Raw genomic sequence first — 9,593 nt, forward strand, 5'->3', positions numbered from 1 at the left:
ATACAAGTGTGGGGGTCGGTGTGGAGGGGTCAGTAGGGGTGTGAGTTCTCAAACCTACAGTAAAACACATTCAGGTGGGTCACTACAGTGTGTGTGGGTGGGGGGGTGGGGGGTGCTGTAGCTGGTAAAGGCTATTTTTAGCTCTTCATTGTAGCTTAGTTTGGCTTCAATTAGCATCTTTAATCATAGTTTTTCTATTCTATTTCATAAAGGCTCTCAGGTTTTATCATCGTGGAGTCTGCAGGGGGCGCTCTAACACTGCTGCAATTCCTTTCAGCGAAGAAGACGCGTGAGCCACAACAATAACACAGCTAGCTACACTGAGAAGAACACCTCTGAAATGTCCCGATTTTAGCTCGTAAATTCTGTTTTAACACATCCAGGCAGAACGTTTCCGTGAATAGAATCTGAAATAAAAGTGCATGGCGGTGAATCCAGACGCCATGTTGTGAAAAAAATACGCTGTCGTTGTGACGCGCAGACGATATAAATTAACGTTAAGCTAAGTGGTTTAGCTTCACCGTTAGCTTGTTTACACTCGGTCCGGTTCTCTTTTCCAGTTTTCTGTTTAATGTCACTGGTCTCCGGTACCGCGTGCAGACATGGAGAGCTTGTACAAGCGGAAAATGTTCGCGTCGATGCGGAAAACCAAGGTGGCCGCATCGAAGAAGCGCCAGATCGGCCTGCCCGCCTCCATCCTGGACGACAGTGACGAAGGCTCCTTCTCCTCCTCCTCCTCCTCGTCCTCCGAATCCCAGTCCGACTTCCAGAGCTCCCCGGAGGAGGACAGCGAGCAGGAGGACCGGGACCGCAGCGATTCCGGGGCGACTTCCAGCGACGACAGCCGCTCAGTGACCCGCAGAAAGCGCTCGTTCCTGGGAGGCGACGACAGCTCCTCGTCCTCCAGCCCCGGGGAGGAGGAGGAGGATGATGATGATGAAGAGAAAGACGATGAGAAGGAGGGCAGGAGCAAGCCGAAGAGGATGGTGCAGCCCAGGAAGCGGAGCAGGCTGCAGCGGCAGGACGAGTCGGACTCGGACCATGTGGAGGAGAAGCGGAAAGAGGAGGCGGAGAAGGCGAAGAAGAGGCAGAGACACAACAAGCTGCTGGCGCTGTCCCAAAGGATGAAGGCCCGGGTCCTGAACCGGAGGAGGAGCCGCCTGAAGCAGGTATACCTTTGGACCTCCAGCACACACAGTCCCCTAACCTTAGACTGAAACTAAAATGTGCACATAAAAGCTTAATCTAAGATTAGTCAGTTGGAAAGATGGAACTGTCCGGATCAAAGGCTGAGTTCTAAAAGTTAGTAAGTATTGATTTAATGATTTAAAGACATAGTGTCCTGAATCTCCCCTGGGCCTTGTCCTTTTTTAGCGTTATATCTAAACACTGTCAACTGAAACTTTCCGCTGTTTGATTTTGAAACAGGTCATGACTGCAGCACCTTTCAGCGGCCCACTGTCAAATCTAAAGTCTAAAATGTGTTTGTGTTTTCAGGGCGCGGGCGACGACGAAGAAGAGTCCAAAGAAGCTGAGGCCGAGGCCGGCGGTGATGAAGATGGAGGCGGGGGACAAAACGGCAGCGAGAAAGAGGCAGCGGAAGGTGATGAAGGAGACAAGGAGGAGCAGAAAGACGAGGAGGCAGGGGAGCAGGAGGAGGACAAGGAGTAGATCCACACCGTGATGGAGGACAGAGAGCGAGTTTGAATGTGAAGAACGAACAGCTTAAACCTGAAGTGACTCATAACTGTTAGTTTGTACAGTTTGTTTCTCCCGCGACATTTAAAGTGCAAAACAGAAACACTAAGAACTGGAGTTACAAGGTCGTCACAGTCTTATCTGTTGCTATAGAAACAGACATTAGTAAGGTGCTGCAAAAAGACGTACAGATGATTTGGACAGCTGCTGACATCGAAAGGCGGCACATGGATATGTCACTCCTGGTTCAGTGTCAGGCGATCATTCTCAGCGGGCCGCCCCTGCTAATCTACTGAATCCCAAAATACTGCTAATAGTACTAATCCCAGCTGTTGGGTCTCAGATAGCTGTCATGTCACGTACTCCGCTGACAATATAACACCACATCCATGATATTTGGGTATCATCACCTTGAGTGGTGTTCATTGGCTGAGAAAAGGTGTCCCTATTTGTTTGACTTTCAGGCATTTTGTATTATTAGCAACACGTCTGACACATCAGAGCTTTCAGAGAAGTGAGTTTCAGTCATAATTGTAACTTGAAGGTTGCTTTTTTTTTTTATAAGCTATTGGAGCTAGCTTTAGCTACATGCCTATCTATTCTTGGCTAGCATAATCAGTGCAGCCTCGTTTGAATGCAAAAGAGTTAACCTGTAATGGTTCATGATATGTTCTAGTGTTTTTACGTTGGGAGGTGGGACATTGCTGCTTGTCACAGGGTTGACCATTCATGCTAACTAGATGCTAGTGCGTTATGTCAAATAGCCATAGTCTTTATTTTATTCTAATATTACTGTTTTATTTCCCAGTGGACATCCGTGACATGCTGTGTGACAATACTGTTTTAACTCAAGGTCCACTTACTGGCTTTTTCCGGAGCTTTCAATCTCATCTTATGGTCTTCAGCGAATTTATTGTCTTGGTTGTCACAAAATGCTAGTAAGTAGCCCTTGAGTTAAGATGATTTTGTCACACAATGATTGCGCAGTACAAGAGTGAGCTTTCGCGCCCACTTATGACTAATGACATTAATGACATGCTGTTTGTAACGGGCACGTGTCAGTAGGTCAGCAGCGGCATGCTCAGAATTGGCAGATGACGCTAAAATACGAGCGGTATTCCATGAGGCGCTTTTTGATGTCAAGGCTGGAAGGAAGAGCAGCTCACCGGGCAGGGCTTCATCCCTGTCAGCTGACTGTCTGCGGCAAATGAAGATCAATACAAACAGTGACGCTGAACTGAAGAAATGCTCCTTTACTGATAAAAAGTCAAAAGGTAACAGACTGTGTCCATAATGATTCTTCAGCTATGAGTCCCAGAGATCATTGCTGTAAGAAACATCCAATGAGAGAGCATCAAGTTCTTGTTTTGTTCCTGACTGCAGCGATGAGGCCTTCTGAGGATTATAAAACTGGAGATGATGATGATGACGTGATTTCACAGGTGTGGATGGACGATGGCTGCTGAGGCTTCTGGGTACTTTAGTATTTAGAGACATTCAACATACCCCACTAACAGCACTCTTTTGTTGCACTTTGCGTCTCTTTCCTTTTTAGTTCAAACAAGAGATTCAATCAGACTGTTTCTGCAAAGCAGACTTTTATGTGAGGTCAGATGATGATGGACTGAAACACGTGTACACTTTATTATACATTGGCTTTTTATTTGTTACAGTTTAAAGGCAACAATGCTGAATAGGTTCAGACTGGATGAAAGAAGCCACCTAGGTCTTGGGAAAGTCACATTTTCAGATATATTATTGTAAAAAACAATTTAATTGAAATTTACAGATTAATTGATAATGAGAATAGTCTATTGTTGCAGGCCTAGGTCATTATTTACCCAAGATGTCTGAAAATGTTTAATCAGCCGTTGCACTGAAAAAAATGCAAAGATTTTAGGTTTAGGTGTTCACTCTTAGTTTTCTATCCCCAAAAATGCTCTGATGGGACTGAGAGGCTTGAACTCTGACAGACAGACAGTGAGTGTGGATGTCCATTCTTGACCTTGGGGGACATTAAATGCTAAAGAAAATCTCAAGGTCCACTTATTAGCTTTTCCAGAGCTTTCAACTGCATCTCATGCTCCAAGTTAGTTGTTACTGCATGATCTACTCTAACTATGGAAGTTTGGTCATGGTTCAAAGAGGGTCTCTGGCGTTGAATGTGAATGTCGAATGTCTCGACCAAAAGTCCACACTTATGTCTTGTGATGACATCTGAGCCTTCATGTGCAGAATGAAGACTGTGGGATGCAATTAAAAGCTCTGAGAACTACCAAAGATGGTGTGTTTATTGCAGAAAAACATAGAAGTAGCTGAAATATAATGTAAGAGTTTGGAGGTACTTCTTACCAACCTCAGACTCCTCCTCAAAACACCTATCAACGTCACTGAATGGAACCTTTTCAAGTTAAATGGCATTACAGCTGACAGGAAGGTGGACAGACCTATCAAAATAAGATTCTGTAAAAGAAACAAAAATAGGATTTTTTTCTGTTATGTTCGTACATGTCGTGAGAAATTGTGGACATTTCTCCTAAATGCAGAAAACAGATTGCAGTTTACTTTTTGAACTTGTTGAAGGCATTTAATTAAACTTGATCAATCATTTTTGTAAATGTTAACATGGAAATGTTAACAGGAAAAGAAATGCAGTATTCCTGTATATAGAATTCATTTGGATGGCCCACCAGAAAACTTTCTTTGTCTATTTATTTCTTCCTCTCTAATGTCCGTTACATTGCTGCATTCATGTGTTAATGTATGAATTTGACAAAAAATGTCCCTTATCAGAAGTTTGTTCTTTTTAAATATTCCCGTCATTTGTTGTTTCCTTCCTAAGGGCAGTCATGCAGATTGGAAAAAAAAGACGTCCTAGTCATAAATTCAGCAGATTTGTGCGCTTTGACAACCACAGATAAGCTGTGAGCTTATAAACTGTGAATGTTTTATATGTCAAGTTTTCAGTCTGCAGCTGCTCCAACTGAACCTACAGAGTGTTTAAAAGCCTTGTGGCCTTTTTTTGCTTTTCGCTCAACTACTGGACTCAGTATGTTATACAGAATGCTGATGATACACACGCGCCACAGTTGCATATCAGTGCTGTGTGTTTACTTGTTTTCCAGTGTATTTCTGGTCTTTTGTTGCTGTGTAAAGCTCTTCAGACCAACCTGCCCTGTTGAAAACAACTCTTTTATAAATAAAGTTTTGTTTTTTGACCAACAAAATTTGTGTTTGAAATCATCGCATCTTTACTGCGTCTCCCGTGAATCAGCCTGCCCTAGCCGTAAACTATTCCTCATTTCTTTTTATATGTGAAAACTGCATGATAAACTGAGTTCTGAAGCCTCAGGACAGCAACATTTAATCATGACCGCTTTTGCTTGGCTTTCAACAACTACAGCTCCCATGATGCTTTGGCTGAGCCTTCACACAATCCCAAACAAAAATATCGGCACCTTTGCACTTTAAAAAAAATGGTCAAACATTTTTTTTCTTTCTGACAATTGTTGAAATTAAAACTAGTTTGCTTTCCTGTTACCTTTGCTAGTGCTAGCTGGCTTAAAGAGCAACACACCTCTACATCATGTCACAAACCATGTTAAAATATCTACAAACATTAGCAGCAGACACTGCTGGTGCCAGTGTTGCTGTCCACAATATACTGGGTATAGCTAATGGTATCTGACCTTTTCGTGCTGAGGTAGCAGTGGAATCTGTAGCAAATTCTGAGCTAATTATTTTTCTCTCATAAATCTTTGTTTACAAACAGCTACAAAAACCATTTTGTTTTAGTTTTTTTAGTAGTATACAATACTGAGTAGATTAACAAAAAACATCTGATGAAAATCGTTTAAATAAAGCATCAATAAATCTTTTCACTTACAGGCAAGTCTCATTTATCTCCCCAAAAATGTATACAAAATAAATGAACTGGTTCTTGTTGGGCCTATGTGCAACACTTTCCTGAAAGAATCTTCTTAGAGTACTGTATGTATCAGAATCAGCTTTATTGCCAGGTTACGTGTACACATATGAGGAATTTGACTCTGGATTGTACAATGCTCACGATGTGCTTACTCATACAAAATCACAATAATAAGAAAAAATAAAAATAAAATAAATGTATTCTAACCATAAAAAAAAAAAAAAGTGTGATAAAAAAAAAAAAAAGATGTCGCCCTGGTGGACACCGTGAGATATTACTGGAAGCGAGCTCTGCCTCCGCAAGACGTCGGTCACGTGACCCATGCCGCCATCATTGTTAGTGGCAGTGAAGCCTGTGTGGAAGGTGAGGAGGAGCAGTGGCGGAGCTTCGTGGAGTGCCAATCCGGGTCTCAGTGAGTGTCGTTCGGGCAGCAGCTATGGTTCAGACGTGCTCAGCGTATGGCTGTAAGAACCGCTACCACAAAGACAAAAACATTTCCTTTCACAAGTAAGTTCACTTAAACTGTGTCTGCGCGTGAGCTAGTTAGCATTAGCTGTCCAGACACGATGGAAAAGCGCTGTGATGTACAGGCGAAGAGTACCAAGAGAGAGTTTACCAGCTTGCGTTTACTAAGCTGCCTTATAAAAGCTTCCTTGCTCCTCTTCAACAGTACAGGGGTGTTACAATCTCACACGTTATTTCTTGTGTCGGTACAATTAAGTGGTAAAATCGGGTCACAGACAACTCACCAAGCACCATTTTACTCAGAAAAATTGTAGGTCTTGTGTCAAGTTCGCCCGCCAGTCGCACAGTTCCCCTCTACTAACAAGTTTACACAGCCAAGTTAGATCACGTGGCTACACCCAAACATCCCAGTTTAGATGTTAGTAAAAACTTAACTTAAGCACTGTTTCACAGTTTTTATATGCCGAATTTACCAGGACACAATACTGGTTCATATAGACAGTTACTATATTCGATAACATTTTGCTTTATGCAGAAATACGGGAATAATAAACTCTATTAATTCTGATTGGAGTTCGGTTACAGTTATGTGTTGAAGTCTTCTGTACTGCAACAGGGTTAACATGAGAAGCCCCTGTAGGTTTGGACATGTGAGACGACTTGAACCAGACGTGTACTAACAAGACAGAGTTACAGAGCAATCGGTATTCAGTTGAAGTTCCCCTTTTCAGTTTCATTTAGCAGTCTGTCTTTTATCCCCAAAAGGTTTGGCAATGCCCTGACATTTAGGTGAGAGTTAATAGGTGAATCAGCTGTTAAAGTTGTTTTTTTTATTAAACGGATTTCTGTATGTAGGACTAGATCACCTCTTGAATGGTTGCCAGGAAAGGATTTCTGATTGGACCAGGCTGTAGCCTAGCTATGAATTTTGACATAAAGTTTACTTAAATAACCCAAACATTATTGATCATCAGACTAGGAACTGATTAATATGCTGTTGATGAAAATAATTCCTGCAGCAGGAACAAATCCGGAGGTGATTGAAGTATTTCTCATTTTGCTTATTGGCTGATTTTCCCAGGTTCCCCCTGGCACGTCCTGATATTTGTGGTAAATGGGTGGCGGCGATGAGGAGGAACAACTTCAAGCCGACAAAGTACAGCAACATCTGCTCGCAGCACTTCACCAAAGACTGCTTCAAGAGAGAGTGCAACAACCGAGTGCTGAAGGAGAACGCCGTGCCGTCGCTCTTCTTCAACCTCAGCATTAAGGTGAAGCAGCTCGGACCATTTCCGTCCATTGCAGAGTCCACACACATTTGATCGGGAATAAGGACAATACTATGACATTGTCAACTTTTAGTTAAGGAGCTGGTTGAATGAGCTGTTTCAGGTGAAGTTCAATCTTTCTTATTATGTAAGTGGAGATTTCCACATCACTAATTCAAAATAGGTTGCACCACAAAAACTGGTTCTTATGTAGAGATTTGTTGGTACTAAATATTTAGACCTATTAACAGCCAGGTGTAATAATTAATACTAATACAACAGTATAGTTAACATTTGTCATGTTGATATTTAAATATGTCCCAGCGTCAGAACTCTGTTTTCTGTCTGACAGTCAGAGTCCCTGGAGGACCCTTTCCCCTCAGAGATCCACTTCCCTCTCTCTTTGCCTCTGACTACTGACCCGGCGGCGGAGGAGGAGGACGAGGAGGAGGACGAGGAGGTGGTGGTGGAGGAGCCCGGGAGGAGCCTACCCGACACCCGGGGCGACACGGTGGCCGTCTCCTGCGACCACAACTACACAGTGGAGGATTCTGCTCGGCAGAAGAAGCGCATCGAGCAGCTGGAGGAGCAGCTGGGGGGTCTGAGGAAGAAGCTGAAGACGCTGCAGCAGAAGTGTCGGCGGCAGGAGAGACAGCTAAAGAGGCTGAAGGCGGCACGAGAGACACCCAGGACCGGCCGCAAGCCGCCAGCAGCTTTCGGAGAGGGATACGTGATTTTACCGAAACACATCTACAGCACACTGGTTGGTGTTGAGTAACGAGGAGCAGAGAGAGGAGAGACTAGTGTGGTCCATCTGAGAGGCAGATTAAAAACTCTTGCACATTCAAGATCTGCCTGTGCTGGAGCTGCTGAGCAAGGCTGCAAAGCCCCGAGCTGAGAGCTGAAGGAATTACTTGTTCAGGAACGCAAAAGCAGAATGTGGAAGAGTTCAGTTTTCACTTTGTTTGGGGGTTTTTCTACTGTTTGGCCTGCGGTGAAATGACTCTGAGTCAACTCCCTCTTTAAATGAATGGTTCAAAATTTTGGGTTTGGTGTCAGTGGCAGTTCCGCGCTGGAACTATTTCTTTTCTGAAAACAGCCGAGTGCTGTGAGGCTGACTCCCTGCAGACATGTTGTTAGGCAACCAGCAGAGACGCTGCACAGACATACTGAGCAGATGGATAAAAATGGACGTTCTTCAAAAAATAGTTTCAACATGTAACTAAAATCACAAACTGCTTGTTTGTTTGTGTTTGCGGGTGTATTTTCAGTTGAGATAGAGTCAGGCTCCCACTGCTAACCATGTCCTGTAGTTAACACACAGACATGATATTTATATCGATCTTCTCATGTAGAAATAAAGCAAATGAACATTTCCCAATATGTTGAGTTAGTCCTTCACAGATCCTGGTGTGGGATTTGGGGATGAAGTTGGGCACTATAAAAAAACAACAAGTGTGACTTCTATTTATGTTGTTTGCCTTGAAGGTTTCTTCCTAAAAGAAAATGTCATAAATTGATAGCTTTTCTTTTTCAGTATTTTTCTTCACATAAACATGATGAGAAAACGTTTATTCCACACCGCCTCTAACCAGTATGTAGTGTCTTCACACTGGGAAGGTGAAAAAATAAAATATACTCAAAAGTCAGTTTGCAGGCAAATAAAAACTACTGTGCCGTTGATCAACAAAAATGTTCTGCCTTGTATTCAAGTGTTTACCTCCTGATCTTCACAACAAGAGATAAAAAGATTGCCACCGTCATCACCTTCCAGAGTTGTTACATCCTGTGTCAGATTAACCTGCTGCACAGTGTTCTGGTGTCTAATAAATCTTTAAACCCATGAATGTGTTTCTTAAACTGGACTTCCTGGATCATATTTCATCTTTTCACCGGTACCTGAAACAACACACCCTCAACCACTCAGGCTCTGTGTTGGCTGTGGCGTCAACTTTACCTGGGTGACAAGTTGACCGGTTACTTCAGATTTGTTGTCAATGAAATGTTAGTGTACAGGGAATGTGTTTTACAGAGTCAGCAAATTGCCACACCTTTATCCCCAATGTTTCCTTCTCTGAAATGTCAAATGCTTCCACCCCATTACTACGCCTGGTTCCACATCAATAGGTCTGCTGTTGAGCTTTGTATTCTTCCTTCTTCATGGACTAACTAGGTAGCTACTACTACAATAATTTATTAATTAACATGTTAGCAGCATTTTAATATTTTATCTG

At 42.9% G+C, this 9,593-nt stretch overlaps 2 protein-coding genes across 2 annotated transcripts; both read left to right on the forward strand.

The window, feature by feature from the left end:
- Window positions 1-282: 282 nt before the first annotated feature.
- ccdc82 (coiled-coil domain containing 82) lies at window positions 283-4,925 on the forward strand. The gene is made up of 2 exons (XM_038734484.1): window positions 283-1,169; window positions 1,498-4,925. The coding sequence occupies exons 1-2, from the start codon at window positions 603-605 to the stop codon at window positions 1,669-1,671; spliced, it is 741 nt and encodes a 246-aa protein (XP_038590412.1). The 5' UTR covers window positions 283-602; the 3' UTR covers window positions 1,672-4,925.
- A 1,077-nt stretch (window positions 4,926-6,002) lies between these two features.
- Window positions 6,003-9,203, forward strand: thap1 (THAP domain containing, apoptosis associated protein 1). The gene is made up of 3 exons (XM_038734485.1): window positions 6,003-6,133; window positions 7,173-7,362; window positions 7,712-9,203. The coding sequence occupies exons 1-3, from the start codon at window positions 6,063-6,065 to the stop codon at window positions 8,135-8,137; spliced, it is 687 nt and encodes a 228-aa protein (XP_038590413.1). The 5' UTR covers window positions 6,003-6,062; the 3' UTR covers window positions 8,138-9,203.
- Window positions 9,204-9,593: the final 390 nt, after the last annotated feature.

The sequence above is a fragment of the Micropterus salmoides genome, unplaced genomic scaffold (genome assembly GCF_014851395.1).
Source record: "Micropterus salmoides isolate LMB-PRFRI ecotype aquatic unplaced genomic scaffold, ASM1485139v1 Ms_hic_scaffold_20, whole genome shotgun sequence".
Taxonomy (NCBI): domain Eukaryota; kingdom Metazoa; phylum Chordata; class Actinopteri; order Centrarchiformes; family Centrarchidae; genus Micropterus; species Micropterus salmoides.

Excerpts from the sequence above, each read along its gene's own strand:
- ccdc82 (XM_038734484.1), top strand. The coding sequence starts at position 603 with ATGGAGAGCTTGTACAAGCGGAAAATGTTCGCGTCGATGCGGAAAACC. Across the intron at positions 1,170-1,497 it reads GGAGGAGCCGCCTGAAGCAG|GGCGCGGGCGACGACGAAGA; the intron begins GTATACCTTTGG and ends TTGTGTTTTCAG.
- thap1 (XM_038734485.1), top strand. The coding sequence starts at position 6,063 with ATGGTTCAGACGTGCTCAGCGTATGGCTGTAAGAACCGCTACCACAAA. Across the intron at positions 6,134-7,172 it reads AAAAACATTTCCTTTCACAA|GTTCCCCCTGGCACGTCCTG; the intron begins GTAAGTTCACTT and ends TGATTTTCCCAG. Across the intron at positions 7,363-7,711 it reads TCTTCAACCTCAGCATTAAG|TCAGAGTCCCTGGAGGACCC; the intron begins GTGAAGCAGCTC and ends TCTGTCTGACAG.